This window comes from Geotrypetes seraphini, chromosome 2, assembly GCF_902459505.1.
Source record: "Geotrypetes seraphini chromosome 2, aGeoSer1.1, whole genome shotgun sequence".
In the NCBI taxonomy this organism is placed as follows: domain Eukaryota; kingdom Metazoa; phylum Chordata; class Amphibia; order Gymnophiona; family Dermophiidae; genus Geotrypetes; species Geotrypetes seraphini.
Genome location: NC_047085.1, coordinates 238,383,755 through 238,400,654, shown reverse-complemented (window position 1 = coordinate 238,400,654; position 16,900 = coordinate 238,383,755). Strand labels below are relative to the sequence as shown.

At 42.2% G+C, this 16,900-nt stretch overlaps 1 protein-coding gene across 1 annotated transcript in view; it reads left to right on the top strand.

The window, feature by feature from the left end:
• The window catches only part of MYO10 (myosin X), a 522,066-nt gene that overhangs the window by 295,217 nt on the left and 209,949 nt on the right, over positions 1–16,900 (top strand). The window contains exons 5-8 of the mRNA XM_033935250.1: positions 8,490–8,624; positions 10,391–10,515; positions 12,244–12,257; positions 12,370–12,454. Of these exons, the coding sequence (XP_033791141.1) occupies positions 8,490–8,624; positions 10,391–10,515; positions 12,244–12,257; positions 12,370–12,454 (359 nt within the window). The remainder of the gene's footprint in view (positions 1–8,489; positions 8,625–10,390; positions 10,516–12,243; positions 12,258–12,369; positions 12,455–16,900) is intronic.

Here is a 16,900-nt window from a genome sequence, read left to right as displayed (position 1 = left end):
TAGGCAGGGAGCATAGACGTTTTAGCAAACAATTAAGTCCTCAACCAGCTGGACCCTATGAAAATTCAGTCGCTGAACTTGGTAGTGTGTAGTCCTTGCTCTCCACCCGTGTCCTTTTCCTCTTGAGAAAGAACTAGTTGAAACATGATCTGTGTTGAGGAAACAGAGTTTGGATTTATCGCACATTTATGATTGACTTGGATTTTAAATGGTGGTTTCTTGATTTTGATTTTTGCAATTTTGATTTTCACTGTGGATTTATTTGGGGAACTGATCACACACACAAGTTTTTTTGCCAGCTGGTTGAGGACTTCATTGTTTGCTAAAACGTCCATGCTCTGTGCCTAGGAACTGTGAGAGTCTACAAGAACTGAGATAAGTGATTTTTCTTAGTACACATTACATTAGTGATTATTTTTGAATAATGGAGGCAGGTAGGGCATGTGCAATGATGTTATAAGTTGACCATTCTTCAGCCTCCCTGTGGCTACTTGATTTGTTCACGTCACTGAGCACATATATTTATTGTATTTTTTTATGAAATTCTCTAGTATTGTAGTTAATATTGCTATTGTGCCATATCATTCCATTTGTTCTTCGTTAAACTATCAAAGCGTTTAAGGATGGATGCCGTGGGCCGATGAAGAGAGTTGGTAGATTTGTTCATGTGGGTGGAGATTGATAGGTTTAGAGCAAGGTCAGCAGAGCCAAACCTACTTTTTTCTAAATTTATCCATGGTAGAGAGGTTTGATAACTGTTGATTTAGGAGCCATTGTGATCCTTGTCGCCTGCCTCTGCTTCAAAACCCTAACTGGCTCAGCCCCGATATACCTGTCACGCCACTTCGTCTTCCCAGGCTCTAACCGTACACGCAATGCCACCTGTTTGCCTACCCCTCCCCAAAAGGATGCATCTACAAAAGATTCCTTCGACAAAACCCTCTCTTTCCAAGCTGGCAAATGGAATGACTGCTTGACCACCCTCATCTCTCTGGCCCTAACTTATCTATCCTTCAGGAAATCTCTCAAATCATACCTCTTTGATAAATTCCTCTAACTCCCGCCCTCCCAACCAAACTACTAATCTCACACCTGCCTCCCTCCCTCCCCTTCTCTCCCCTCTCTCCCGGTTATTTTTCCTTTCCCCTTTCTGCACCCCCTTGCTACAGTATTGGATCATTTTTAATTGCCACTGGTTTATACCATACACTTGATAACTAATTCTCTTTACCTTCATTGCATATGTACAGTTCTCATCTCCTGTAAACTACTCTGATAACTGTTTTCTGATATTCTGTAACTTCGCTGTATATGTACAGTCTCTTCCACTGTAAACCACTCTGAACTGTTTTGTGGTATTGCGGTATACAAAAATAAAGTTGTTATTATTATTAAAAAAGCTTGGTGATAATTAAGGAAGCCTGTAAAATTACCCACCCACCTCTTTGTGATTTGTCATTTTTTCAGCTTATGCAGAGCAATGCAGGGTTGATGATTATTCCAGAGAAATTTTATTCAGGGTCTGTTCTATAGTATGATATGTTTTTTTTGTGAAGAAGGAAAGGGATCATGCATAAAATGTAATTTATCTTTGGTTGGAGCATCATTTTAAATGATGGCCAAATGGGCCCCACACACATGATCTTAAGGGGAGGCCAATAAGTCTTTTAATCAGGGATATAATATGTTTTGAGTTTAGTTGTTTCCATATCTTCTAAAGTCAGTCCAATAAAGAGGCCCAAGTAATTTAGTTTGTTGGGGTTTCAGATAAAGCCGAAGGCATTCATAGTGTTTTTCTTCAAAGACAATTCAGGGGCATGAGTTCCAATTTTGTTGCATTCAGTTTATAGCCAGACACTTTCACATATTGATTATCACACTGAGGAGCTGGGAAATGGAGTCCGGAGAGTGACGTAAAGTAGGATGTTATCTGCATAGGCAGAGAGCTTAATTTCCCCATCTTGAAACTTGAATCCATGAATATCAGGAAACATTCTGATCGCCACCAGTAGGGGCTCAAGAGTGATGTTGAAAAGCAGTGGGGATAGAGGACATCCCTGACGAATGCCCCTAGTTGGTTTTCAGGGATCTGAGAAATGTCCATTGATGAAGATTTTGGTTTGAGGGGAAGAATAAAACACAGAGAGTATTAATTGCTCTGGGACACCAAATTTATAGAGAGTAGCAAAAATGAAGGGCCATTTTACTGTATCAAATGCTTTTTAAGCTTCAAGTCCAATAATGGCAAGTTTTCTGAGAGAACGCTTGAGTAGCAGCGATTATGCTGAGAAGTGTGCGAGTATTGTTGTTTGAGTGCCAACCATTAATGAAGCCAAGCTGATCCAATGAATATCAAAGAAGAAATGCTGTGTTTGTAACCTGTTCGCAATTATTTTGGCAAATATTTTTGTGTCTACATTGATCATGGACAGTGGTCTATAGTTCGTAACTAGTTGGGGGTCTTTTCCTGGCTTAGGGATGACAATAAGCGTTGCCTCCGTGAATGTTCCTGAGGCCGAACCCTGTGATATCATATATACAAATAGCTGCTGCATATATGGAGCTAGCACATCTTTAAATTTTTGGTAAATTCAACTGTGATGCCGTCGGGTCCCAGGGATTTGGTTTTTTGCCATGTCCTAAATAGCATCAAGTTTCAAGTTTCAAGTTTTATTTAGATTTAATGGTTCGCCTAATAAATTCTAAGCGAATTACATAACAGTATAATAGGGATAAAACAATTAATTAAAAAGTAAAAATTTAAATAAAAAAATACGGGTTAATGCAGACTCACAATTTGGACAAGACTGGAATAATGGGAAAGAACATAAGGGAATAAAAGTTACAAATTTGTTGGGTTCCCAACGGAAGAGAAGAAAATAGTAAAGGATGGGAAAAAACATTAGGGATGGGGTTTTTAAAAAAAAGTAAAAACTTTCTCTTTTATTATTTTAAATTGTCAAGGAAAACGTTCCTTTTTACAAATTGAAAGAAGCTTTAAAGAGAAATGTTTTTAAGTTGGTTTTAAATAAAGCGAGGTCTTTGATATTTCTAATATATAACGGGAGAGTATTCCAAATAAGTGGAGCTTTGACTGAAAATATGTCGTGACGTCTAGTTCCTATTATTTTTAAAGAAGGGACCATAAGTAGCTCTTGGGTGTTAGATCGAAGAAGGCGGTTTGAGCCGTGAGGAATTAGTAATCGATCAATGAACTGAGGTTCATTTGAAGTTATTGTTTTGAAAACTAATAATGCTATTTTATATGTTATTCTTTGGTTGGTGGGTAGCCAATGAGATTTTATCAGATAAGGAGTCACATGATCATATTTCTTCCCATGATGGATTATTTTTATGGCTATATTTTGTATTATTTGTAAACGTCTTTGTTCTTTATATGTGATGTTTAATAACAGTGAATTACAATAATCCAATTTGGAAATTATTAAAGAGTGAACTAAGATATTTAAGGATTTTGGCTCTAAGTATTTGGACATTGAGCGAATTAATCGTAGGCGATAGAAACAGCTTTTAACTGTATTGTTAATATGTTCTTTATAGGAAAGTTTGGAGTCAATTGTTACCCCTAAAATCTTGAGAGATGTTGCTAATTCAATAGTCATATTGTTAATCGAAAAAGGAATGGCAAGTTTTAGGTCCTGTTTAGAAGGAAAGTATAAAGCCTTTGTCTTGGATATGTTTAGGACTAGTTTGTTAAGTGTAAGCCAATTTTTGATTTTTTTCTAATTTTTGATTAATTTGAAATATATCATTAGGATTTTTCAGGATTAACAATGTGAATCAATTGAATATCGTCTGCATAGGCGTATGTGGTGAATCCTATGGATTGGCTTAAATTTAAGGGAGCTAAAAAGATATTAAATAATAAAGGTGACAGATCCATGATCGCGGTAGATGTGATTGGCTTGGTCAGTAGTTCATGGTCTGATACTGGAGAGATGGTGGATTTATCGTCTCTAAGAAGGTATGCGATAACATCATTATCAGTGAGTTCAGAAGAGTATAATTTCTTGTAGTATTTTTGAAAACTCTTTCAAAATTGCAGTTGTGGATGTGACAGTCTGGCCCTCTGTAGAGTAGAGTAATATTTTTCTTTTCGCTCTTCTGTTTGAAGTATGAGGTGAGAAGGTGTCCTGACTTGTTAGTGTCCAAATAGTAGTTATCTTCCATAATAAAAAAACTGAGGGCTCCATTTACTAAGGTGTGCTAGCGTTTTTAGCGTGCGCTGAAGATTACTGCACGCAAAACCGCTTGATAGACAAAAATACTAATGAAAGCTCTATGGAGGCGTTAGCATGTAGTGCACGCGGCTACTCCGCGCGTTAATGCCCTAACACACCTTAGTAAAAGGAGCCCTGAGTGGTGGCTTGTTTCCTTAATATGGAATTGTATTGGAATCTGAGTTTCTGAAGCTCAAGTAGGATAGAGGCATTTTTTTATATCAGCATGGTGAGCAGCCTCTTTTGTTTTGATTTCTGTGTCTAATATGGTCATCTCAGCGGTTTGCAATTTCTTTCCTGTAGAGTTGAATGATATGATTACCCCACGTAAACAGGCCTTGAAAGCATCCCAAGTTGTATTCCAGGAGGTGTCCTCTGGTTTATTGAACTGAAAAAAATTCAGCAATAGTTTTAAGAATGAGTTCTTCAAACCCATTTTCTAGTAAAAGAGTAGAATTAAATCTCCATTGCTTGGGGAAAATTTTTGGGATTTTGTTTTGGAAAGATAATGTAATGGCAGCATGATCAGATATAGATATCTCTTCAATACAGGCTTCTTTGACAAAGGGAAGGAGAGAATTGCTGACAAGATACATATCTATTCTTGAGTAGGATGAGTGAGGTGGGGAGAAAAAAGTATATTTTTTGCTGTCCGGATTGAGTAGTCTCCATACATCAGTGAGATCCAAATGTGTCATATCATTTAGAGTAGTCCAAGCCCTTGTATGGTAGTCTTTTGTATGGTGCCTTAGATAGTTTGTCGACAATGGGATCTAGTATCATATTAAAATTTCCTGCTATAATATGATGAATGACATTTACATGTTATCATTTGGTTGGCTAATTCCTTCAAAAATTCTGGCGAATCTGTGTTAGGAGCATATATATTGGTTTATGGCGACAATTAGAATTATTCATGTTTAAGATAACTTGGTTTAAGATAGCCATCGGCCCTTGGTATCAGTGTCGACAGCAGTGACAGTGAGGTCTTGTCTCTTTCTGAATCAAGATGAGAACGCCATTTCTAATTCCTCAGCGAGAGGAGAAGAAGGAATCCATTGTCCAGCTAAGGCGTATTTTGATTAGATGAGTCGCCTGTAGTAATATTATGTCAGGTTGCTTGGTGTTTTAAATAGGACAAGATTTTCCTCCACTTAATAGCATTGTTCAGACCTTTGACATTTAAGGAAAGGAATTTAATCGACATAAGGGGAAAAGTAAATATGAGACATAAGGGCTCCTTTTACGAAGGTGCGCTAGCGTTTTAATGCACGCACCGGATTAGCGTGTGCTAGCAGAAAATCTACCGCCTGCTCAAAAGGAGGCGGTAGCGGCTAACGCATGCTATTTCCGCGCGTTAGGGTCCTAACGCGCCTTTATAAAAGGAGCCCAATAGTTATCAGGGTCATCAAGTTCAAGGACATGCACTCACTGGGACTGAGAACACTGTACTCAAATACAGAGGAGAAAAAGTCAAAATCAAAGAAAGTACTGAAAATAAGTACATTTGGAAAGCAATCCAGATGAGACCACATTATGGGTGGTAGAAGAGAAGGGAGGTACGTTTTAGAATGGAATTAAGAGATATGTTTAGAATGTTTACAGGTGTTTATTTATTTATCGATTAATTGGGTGGGTGGGTGGGTGGGGGGAAATTATTTTTTGTTATTAATTTTTTGTAAGTTTATTGTGCTCTAATTTAATATTCTATGTAAATGTACTAATTATTGTGCACAACTGTAGTTTTAAAAATTAATAAAGAATTTAAAAAAAAATGAAGGAAATGGGCTAGCCCTCCTCACAGCATAGTAACATTTATCTTTTTTTAAAAAATAAAATAGAGAAGTATGTGACCTAATACAGCATGCTGTAAAAATATAGGCATAAACAAATTCATAAGTAATACGTAAACAAACAAAAGTCAAAAGTTTGAGTCGCTCATGTTTTATACATTTGTATTATGATGTATTATAATGACTTCATTTTCTGACTTTTGTTTGTTTATACATTACTTATGAATTTGTTTGCCTATATTTTTTTAAGACTCCTGATGCAGGCCGTTTCCGGTCAAAATATGTACATGTCGAGTCATTGAGTTTGAGTTATCCGGTTTTTTTGAAGAATAAAAGGACTTTTATGGAATAAATTGAGGCCACCAGTCTCTGTAGGACATTTCCACTCCTTGCCTTGCGATGTTGCTTTGTTTAATATAATCACACATGGTTTGGAAAAAATAATCCAGCGATATAAACTTTTAATTTATGTCCATCGGCGGCGGCGGCAGGGGGGGGTTGCACATCAGAGAAAATATGCACTACAAAAGGTGGAGAATAAAGCCTCAAAGCACACAACAGCAAAGTCAAGCTGTTTATTCGGTTCATAGTCATTTCGCGCGAGGGACTTCGGCGCGCCGACATTGCAGCGCTGACAAATCGGTGCAAGACCCCAGCGTGCTGCCTAAAATGTTACTTTTAAAGAGCTCTGACACGGGGTATGAGTGGGGAACCCCCCCCCCCCAGTTTACGTCATACTCTTTGCGCTACCGTTGGGGGGAGGTTGAGGGGTTGGAACCCTCCATTATAGAGTAAACTTAACTTTTTCCTGATTTTTTTTAGGAAAAAGTTAAGTTTTCTCTATAATGTGGGGGGTTGCACCCCCCACCCCCATCCCCCACGGCAGTGCGAAGAGTATGAAGTAAAGTGGGGGGGGGGGGTTCCCCACTCACACCCTGTGTTGGAGCTCTTTAAAAGTAACTTTTTAAGCGGCGTGCTGGGGTCATGCGCCGATTTGTCTGCACTGCAATGTCGGTACACTGAAGTCTCGCGCGCTTTTGTCCAGTCACCATTTGTTAACATCATCGGCATAAAAAAAAAGTCCACTGTTCTTTGGCATACTCATTCTCAAAATGAAAAATAAACCCTCTGTGTGCACACGCCATTGTTTGTGTAATTTCCCCTGAAGCAGCTGATGTGCGGTATTTGGCGAAACAAGGTACCCTGTTGGGATTTTTTTTTAGATTTATGGTGTATTATGGACTGAGCAATGACGTGGGACGTGACCCGAGTTGGAGATGAAGATTCCTTGGGAGCAGCTCAGCGTGACCAAATAAGTTTTTTCACGTGCACACACAGAGGGTTTTTTTTTCATTTTGAGAAAGATATGCCAAAGAACAGTGGAGTTTTTTTATTTTTTTTAATGCCAATGATATGAATAAACAGCTTGACTTACTTTGCAGTAAAGTGCTGTTGCGTGCTTTGAGGCTTTTTTCCTACATCTTTTTTAGTGCATATTTTCTCTGATGTGCAACCCCCCTATGGACATAAATTAAAACAGTTTATATTGCTGGATTGTTTTTTCTGTTTTTCCTCTTACCAGTGGTTAAAAAAAAATAATAACATGGCATTTATATACCAATCTTTATACACACACACATACACACACCTTAGAAAGAATTCCTTGAACCATGCTGCACATGGATTTAACTCCCCCTCCCTCCTCCCTCCTATGAGCTTTCTGTTTAGTTGAATCTAGGGCTGAGAAGTGGTGCCAGGTGTCCTAATTCACAACTACCTGGGGGTTTCCCCCTTGTTCCATTATTTTATGTGTTCCCTGAACTTCAACATACCTAATCTGGTCATTAGAGAGTTGTCTGAGGACCATACATAACTCTGCAATCATGGACTCCAAAACTGAGCACCAGCTGTCCAGCTTTGCTAAACATATCCTTCTCCCCCAGCCAACTCAAGTATAGAATCAGAATCCTTCTGTGCGGCAATGCATAGCACTTGCCACTTTAACCACTGGCTCATCCCATGTTCCTTTCCTTTTTAAAAAAATCTTTAATCCAGTTCCTGCAGTAAGTCATCTAGACACCGGAGGTCTCTTTCAAAACCCTACACTAGGTGTCACCAGTGTGCAAGCAGCTAGCAGTTCCAGAGAATGGAAGTTCTCAGCTGGGGGAGTTGACCCAAGTTCTTTTTTTTTTTTTTTGTGACTGTATTTAACATTGTGGCAGACAGCAGACGGGCCTGGGAAGACAAATTAGAAAATATTAACCTATTTGCTTAGTGACTCACCAGCTTGTTTCTATTTATAGACTTTACCATGCATGTGATCAAGCAGACTGTTGATGGATGAGCTATGTATTGTAAATGGAGGATTGGAACATGTGAATGAGGGGCTAGCGCAAAGCTTTCTGGCCTGCAAGAAACAAAGTTTGATGGCTTACTTTTTCTCTTTGTCTTTCAGTGGTGAGAGCGGAGCGGGTAAAACAGAAAGCACAAAACTAATTCTCAAATTTCTCTCCGCCATGAGCCAGCACTCGCTGGAGCTATCACAGAAGGTGAAGACTGCGTGTGTGGAGCAAGCTATCCTGGAGAGCAGGTACAGTATTGGAACATCCCATGGCTTACACATGGGAACGGTGGGAGAGAGGGCACAGCTTCCTGACTGGCTGTGGCATGAATGTATAAGTGCCAGCTCAATGGGTGCTTGAGCATCCTCAATTTTGAGCAATTGCCCTCACTGTATCCAATGAGGGGTAATTAGTTTTGAATATAGTGCTCCCAATCGATTTGAAAAGTTAGCTCCTTTGCATGATTGTCACATTTAACTGTTTGGGTTTTTAAAAAAAAATTTCTTCTTTTCTTTAATGCAAATCTCCAGGTTTGGTGTTTCTTAAGGCTGTTGGCCTGAGTATGGTGGGTTACAACTGGGAATGTGTCTTGCTGTCAGCCCCCTCCCTTCTTGGAGAAGATGTGGCTGCCACTTAGCTGCCTGGCAGGAATTTTTTTTTTTTTCTTTTTTTTGTAGAAACCCATGTATCTCTGGATTATATTTGAAAAATGTGTCCCAAATTTCATATTTTTAGATTTGGCATAACATCATTTTAAAGATTTTCTATGTTGAGTTTTTGTTTTGTCTAGAATGGCGACCCCTCGAATTACAAATCTCAGCCACATCCACTCAGCCTGCCCTTATGGCGCTGCTGTGGGAGCTGTTACACTGGTGGGTTACTAAGAAGCCACAGTTTATTTTCATATGGTGATTTGGTGTAGGATGGGCTGGGGAGGGCATCAATGGGAACACCACTAACTTGGAACATTAGGACGTTACTGACCAGACTTTACAGTAGATATCCTGCAAACAACGGTATTGTTAGATAGGCTGGAGTGAGCTTAGATGGCAACTTCAGCAGTTGGAACCTAGGACGACACCAGGTTAGTCTATGGCTCAGAAATATCAAAGAAGAGACAATTTTAATCATCTATTTTTAATGAGAATAACTAGTGGACAGACTGGATGGAGCGTTCAGGACTTTATATGCCGTCATTTACTATTTTACTGTAAGACTCTGCTCTCCTTAATGAAATTACAGTGTTGAAGGAAGCCACCTAATAGTAGGCAACATGTAGATCTAACGAGATATGGGAAGGACATCATTGTCCTTCTGAGGCAACTCTTCCCTTCACAGGTGGTGGGGAGGAAGATGGGGGCGGAAAGAATACTTCAAATTTTGTTAACACCAGTGGCATTGTCACAGGGCCTTGGCTTCCTCCAAGTTGGGCTCTGGTCTCATCCAACACTTTGGCAGCCAGTACTTGGCTGGCAGGGGTGAGAGGCTGGAACAGCCTGACTATTTCTGCTGCTCAGGTCATGCAGGCTGGGCTCTGGCAGGGATAGTCTTCACCTGGCAGGGCTTGAGCATCCCTGTCAGCAAAGGTGTGATGAGGTTGGGGGAGGGGGCTGCCAACTCAGGCCGCTGGCTATGCCACTGGTTCAGCTATGGAGCTGCAGCATATTTAACATAGAATCGTACTGAGATGTAGGCAAAGCCAGAATAAAATCACATGAAAACAAGACTGTATGGTTAATGCATGCAAAATCTAGATGTAGTCTCTCCTAAGACATACTCCATACTATTATGGTCCCTGTACTGCCTCCTGTCCTCACCGTCAGGTGTTCCGGCTAAAAATCTGTGTTGGCTGATGCCTGTGAAAGGCTTCTAGAATATGTTTAAGGAATGGGAATCCTCTGTTGCACCAATGACTTTATGTGCTGCTGTGGCTGTTCCAGTTGCATTAGATCTGGTTGCTTGCATGCCTGGTCTCCAACTAATCACTTTTTCTCCTTTCCATCTATCTTTGCAGTCCAATCATGGAGGCTTTTGGCAATGCGAAGACTGTTTACAACAATAACTCAAGCCGCTTTGGCAAGTTTGTTCAACTGAGCATCTGCCAGAAGGGCAACATTCAGGGAGGAAAAATTGTAGATTGTATCCTGTCCATTAGTGCTCCCAGGCCTGTTATGTTTTTATAGGTGTGTGTGGGGGGGGGGTGGAGATGAAGATGGTATGCTGAGAGATTTTCCAGCGTTTTCCAACAGTGTCATTGCAACACAACAGGATGGCAGATGAGAAGAATGGAAAGAGAACATTGGCAATGAATGCTTTCTTAAAACAAACAAAAATAATAATTGATCTACTTATTTGAAAAAGGAATGCAGGTCATGTGTAAGCATGCTTTCACTGTACTAAGGCTGCATATATAGATCAGCATTTGCATATAATCTTAGTACTGTCAGGCTGAAAATGTTCCATGAGTGTGTGTGCTAGAAAAGAGATCTTGCTTTCTTGTTGGTGAAAGATGGTACAGTAGAATCTCAGTTAACTGGCCATCTCACCCAACTGGCAAAAAAATTGCTTGTGAAAAAAAAATGTCCCCCGAAGCAACAAGAGATCCTGAGCCCTCCCTCAAATCCTGAAAAACTAGAAGCAACGGCAGTCCTGAGCCATGAACTCCACCTCTCTCCTGACCTGAAGCACCAGTGCACCAGTGTCCTGAGCCACAAATCCCCCCTCCCTCCCTCTCTCAAGCCCCAAAACAGCTGAATGACGGACCTCCCTTCCTCCTGCCCTGAAGCATCAGCACGGCAGCGGTCTTGAGCAGCAAATCCCTCCTCCCTGCCTCAAACCCTGAAGTGGCAGAAGCATGTGGTGGTCCTGAACCACGAACCCCTTCGCTCGCTTCCTCCCTCCCTCCCTTACCCAAATTGCAGCCGGTCATCAGGAGGCAGCCTCAAAACAGGCAGCTCGTGGCCAGCCCCAGCAGGGCCTTTCCTCTCATTCGTGTCAAAGGAATGACCCTGCTGGGGGCTGGCCATGAGCAGCCTGTTATGAGGCTCTTTCTTGCGGACTGGCTGCACTTCGGGTAAAGGAGGGAGGTTAGTGAGCAAGCGAGGGGGTTTGTGGCTCAGGACTGCCTGCTTCTGCTCCTTCAGGGCTTGAGGGAGAAAGGAGCGCCTTTTGGCTCAGGACTTCTGCTGCGCTGGTGCTTCGGGCAGGAGGGAGGGAGGAGGGGATTGAGATCTGTGTTCTAACACAGCGCTCTGTCAATTGGGAAAATAGTTATCTAGTACCAACCAATCCCCTTGTGTACTGGATAACTGAGATTATACTGTAGATAAACATGTATAGCACTGAGCCTTTCCTTAAAGAAAGTATGTAATGCCTCATCGTAGGGTAAGAGGTATTTTCAGTCAAGAGTGCACTATGGATCAGTCTTCAGAAAAACAGAGAACAACCTTTTCAAGTTAATGAATCTGATAGCAGGATATGTGAGCTTTCTGGAAGAATGGGTGATATGCTGCATTGCTTTAAAAGGTCTCCAGTAATTATGAAATTTGTAAATGTTTGCATATATATATTGTACGTTCTAAGATGTTCTTCCCCTGTTGCATTATCATGTTTTTGTTTGGGGTTGGGTTTTTTGTTTTTTTTTTGGGGGGGGGGGTTTGCTCCTAGTGCAGTTGTTTTGCTTTCTCACCGTCCCACACCATTTTAAATGGGCTTTGAGGCAAGAGGAGCAGTTTTTAAAATGCTCTTACGCAGCTTCTCTAGGGTGAAAACACTTGTGTAATACTTTTAAATTCAGGGATGAGAGAATCTGACTATAGTTGCTTGTACCATCTGTGTTCCTTGACTCAGCATTTTTTTCAAACAAAGATTTATTAGAAAAAGTAAGTATGCATTTCTTTCACATAAGCTGCACTTGAACTCTTTAATTAAATAAAAACAGAACAAAAAAGCTGACTGGAAACTGAGGGATTTTTTTTTTCCCATTATAAATAGAACCGAGTGGTAAGGCAGAATCCCGGGGAGAGGAATTATCACATATTCTACGCTCTGCTGGCAGGACTAGAAGATGAGGCGAGAGGTGAGTGGCATACAGGGTCGGCTGCTTTACAATGGGACCTTGCTGGTGCTATTTGAATACTTTGCACACTATGCCAGAGAGGGTCATGACAAAGCGCTGAAATGCAGAGAGATGTGATCCGTTTCACTCTTCAGTTATATTCGGTGAGAAGGGTCAGCACACATGTACAAACACAAATGCAGTATGTGCATGAACATTACACATAGGGGTATGTTCACCAGCAGGAGGTGGTCTTACAATTCAGTGCAGAGGAAGGAGTTATAATAATAATAATAACAGCTTATATACCGCAATACCGTGAAGTTCTATGCGGTTTACAAAGATTAAGCAAAGGCACAAATTGATTGACTTTAAGAGGGGAGGAAGAAAGAGGGTTAATAGGACAGGAAATCCATTTTTGAGGAGAGAGTGATCAATAGAACAAGTTAATTGCTATAGAGGGGAGAGAGAAGAGAGGATCAGTTGTCTAGATACTTTAGGAACAGGTGTGTTTTCAGACGTTTCCTAAATTCCTCATAAGTAGTGGGCGAAAGCAATTGTTCTAGGTCTTTACCCCATGATGCTGCTTGGTGCGAGAGAAGATGTTCATGGTGTGTTTTCAATTTACAACCTCTCACTGGGGGGGAAACGAAGTTGGAATGTGAGCTTCTCTTGTGTCTGTTGGCTGAGAAGACGAAAAGGTCAGTTATATATTTAGGGGCAAGTCCGTGTAGTGCTTTGAAGCAGAAGCAGGCAAATTTAAACTTTACGCGCGCCTCCATTGGCAGCCAATGCAGCTGCCGGTAGTAGGGTGTCACGTGGTCAAACTTCCTCAGCCCAAAGATCAGTTTGACCGCTGCATTTTGCATCAATTGTAAACGCTGCATGTTCTTTTGGGAAATTGCTAAATAGGCAAGTAGACTCAGTACGAGGGATTGGACTAGGGTTCTGAATGCCGCTGTATCGAAATAAGCTTTAATGAATCTGAGTTTCCAGAGAGTGAAAAATCCCTTTCTGATCAAGGAGTCCACCTGGTCTCTCATGGTTAGGAACTGATCCAAAGTTACACCTAGTATCTTTATGGTAGGTTGGATAGGGTAATTAAGATTATTGATACATAGTGATGATCTGGTGTCAAGCAGATGTGGCGAAGCAACGAAGAAAGTTGTAAGGATTGCAGGAAATTCTGATGCAATAAAATAACCATGTGGCTTGCCAGGCCCCTTTATTTATCACTGTTTATTTCCCATTTATAAATGTGCAACTAAGCTAAGTCGAAAGTAACCAGTTCTTATAGGTGAATATAAAGGCAGATAAATAAAATTGTTGCTTGTACCAGAATCAGTATCTGGGTCAGATCAGTCTTAATTCCGCTCTGCAGTAGGTTGGCATAAACCTAGTAACCTTTCTTCAAAAGGAGGCTCCCTAGAGCATCTCCTTTTTCCTATTTTCTCTTTCGTTGTTGGTCTTTAAGCTCCAGGGGTCCTTTATGCATTGTTCACTTTTCAAAACACAAAAAGTCTCTTAAAAAAAAAGGCTGCCCTCAAGTCACGCATGTAAAGATGGCTATCTGAGCAAGTTTAGTATTTATAAGTTCACAGTTCAATTTTATTTAATATACCGCAAAAAACTAAGCAGTTTACAAGCCAAACATAATAGAGCTAAAAGGGAGAGGATGTGGATAAGGAAAATAATAATTTTAATCAAGGGAGGAGATGCAAAGGAGGGAGATAGGTATTAAAAAGATAGGACAGTAAAGAACAAATTTTCTGAGGTGAGATAGCGAAAGGAGTGATGGGAAGTTACCATCATTTAGAGTCATGTGTAAATGCTTTAGAAAAGAAGTAGGATGGGATGGGTGGGTTTATTAAAGGTTGAATAGATAATAGGTACCAAATAGGATTGTATTATTCTGTATATATCATTTCTATTGTTGATTTATTTTCTCTTTACCTCTCATGACGTGGACTGTTTCACAATATGTATGTGAAGTTTTTTTGGTTTTTTTTAATTGCCTTTGGAATTTTGAGTCACCTGATTTGCTTGTTCATATGTGTAAAAACATATTGTATTAAAATTAAATAAATAAATTTTAAAAAAGAAAATAAGTAGGATAGCTTTAAACCTTCAAATGTTCTGTTTGAAGGTAGAGTGAAGTATTATTCCAAAGAGTAATAGAAACAATTCAGGAGCAGGTGCTCAAATCTTGTCATACTTGCAAGGTTTCATGTAGATAGGTTTTAGCCAGTCTAAGTGAAACGTTATTCTGCTGCCAATGCACTGTGGCTTTCGGCAACTGTTTATTGAGCCTGGAAGCAGAGAACAAACTTCCCATGCTAGCATTAAAACAAGCTCATTAGCAGATTGTGCAATGCCTACAACAGGTTTACAGAAAATTCCTGCTAAACTACCAACAGATTGGAGCTGTTGATAGGGTCCCTTGCCTTACTTTCCTGTCAGTGTTGGATGCGGCGGAAGTGATGCATCAGGAAAGTCCCTAGTCTTGAACGATAATCCTTCTTTTTTTAATGTTTCAAACAGTTTTTATTGTGTTGATTTCTAGTGCCTAAATAGTGCAAATGTGCAATGTGTGAAAAAACTCAAATGAAAAAAACACACATTATCAAAATAAAGAAGGAATTCATCTCTTACCCCTAAGCTGGGGGCCAAACTGGAAAGTTAGTGTCCAAATCCAACCAAACTCAAAAATACACAGCCTGAAAGAACTTAGCTTCTCCGTGTGTAGTGGAGGTGGTGATCCACAAGCAGTAAGTAAAGTAAACGTTTGGACGTTTACTTTACTTACTGCTTGTGGATCACCACCTCCACTACACACGGAGAAGCTAAGTTCTTTCAGGCTGTGTATTTTTGATTATCCCAGGACAAGCAGGCATGATATTCTCACATGTGGGTGACGTCATCTACGGAGCCCCAGCGCGGACAGCTTTTCAAGCAAACTTGATTGAAGTTTCAAGTTTGCACACTGCACCACGCATGTGCATGCCTTCTCGCCCACTAGAGGGCGCATCCCACCTCGTGGTCCTCAGTTCAATTTTTTCCGCGGAGCAAGAAAGCCCTGTGGATCTGAGCTCCAGTGTTTTGCCTTCTAGCTGCCGCGTTTAGTTTGTTTTTCCATCGAATTAGTTCGCGGTGCTGTTTTCTTTTCGGTTCTTTTCTTTAAAAAAAAAAAAAAAAAAAAATATTTTGTTTTTCGTTGGGCTCCGGGGGCTCCCGGAAGCCGTGGCCGCGGGACGTCGGTCGTTCCCGGCCTTCTTCTTTTTCTTCGTTGATGTCCCGTCCTGTTACGGGATTCAAAAAGTGCAGCCGGTGTGAGAGGTTACTTTCCATCACTGACCCTCACCGGTGGTGCATTGTCTGTCTTGGGCCCGAACATCCGACAGCGTCGTGTAATCGCTGTGCAACTTTCCAAAACAGGGCCCTCCACCGCCGTAAGGCCAGAATGGCTGAATTGTTCGCCGTCGACGCGCCGCCTAAGGCCTCGACGTCGGCCTCGGCTTCGGCCCCGGCCTTGACCTCGGCCTCGGCCCTCGTCTTCGAAGACGTCGTCAGCGAAGCCAGCTTCGGGTAAGTCCTCTGTTCCATCCCCTTCAGCAAAGAAGCCATCCTCAACTCAGGCTAAGGCGGGTGGGTCGACCCCGGCCCCGCATCGGACCTCGACTCCGCACACCCCGAGGGAATACTCGAGACCGAGGTCGCCCTCCAGGGAGTGTGCCCCGGACTCGGAACTCCCCACCTTCGTGGGGATTCCGGCCTTCCAGGATCTCCTTCGAGCCTTGATCTCATCGGAGCTGTCGGGAGCCCTGGAAGTGTTGCAGCGTGCTGCGGTTCCGGCGACCTCGGCCGGGGCGCCTTCGGTCTCGGAGGCCCCGGCCTCGGCCCCCTCGACCTCGGGAGCCCCGGCCTCGGCGACCTCGGTCTCGGGTACTGTGGCCCCGTTCACCTCGGTCTCGGCCCCGCCCCTGACCTCGACCTCGGGGGAGCCTCCTGAGCGGAGTGTGAGGCCCAAAGAAAAGTTGCGCAGAGTGCGCCGTCTTTCCTCCTCTTCCTCCGGGTCTTCCCGGGACGCCTCGCCCTCGACGCGACCTCGGACGAGGCGCCGATCGAGGAAGTCTAAGCGGCCCCGAGGCTCGCCTCGGCGCGATCGTTCCTCATCGCTCGGGGGCGAGGCGCTGCAGGTGTCGGAGTTGCGCCTCGACAACCCGAGGCTCCTCCGCTCACCTCGTGGGAAGTCTTCCCGTGCCGCCTCGCCGAGAAAATGGGAGAGTGTTCCACGGACCCCGGGGTCCTCGCCCAAGGGTTCTGCGAGGAGGATAAATTCCCCTTCCCCCTCGAGGGCCTTGGAGAGGGGATCCTGGGATTCGGGATCTGTTAGGGATCCTCATTATTCTCATGAGGCCTCCCCCTCTCCTCGGTGGGGCGGTCGAGAACCCCGTCTCCCCAGGCTAG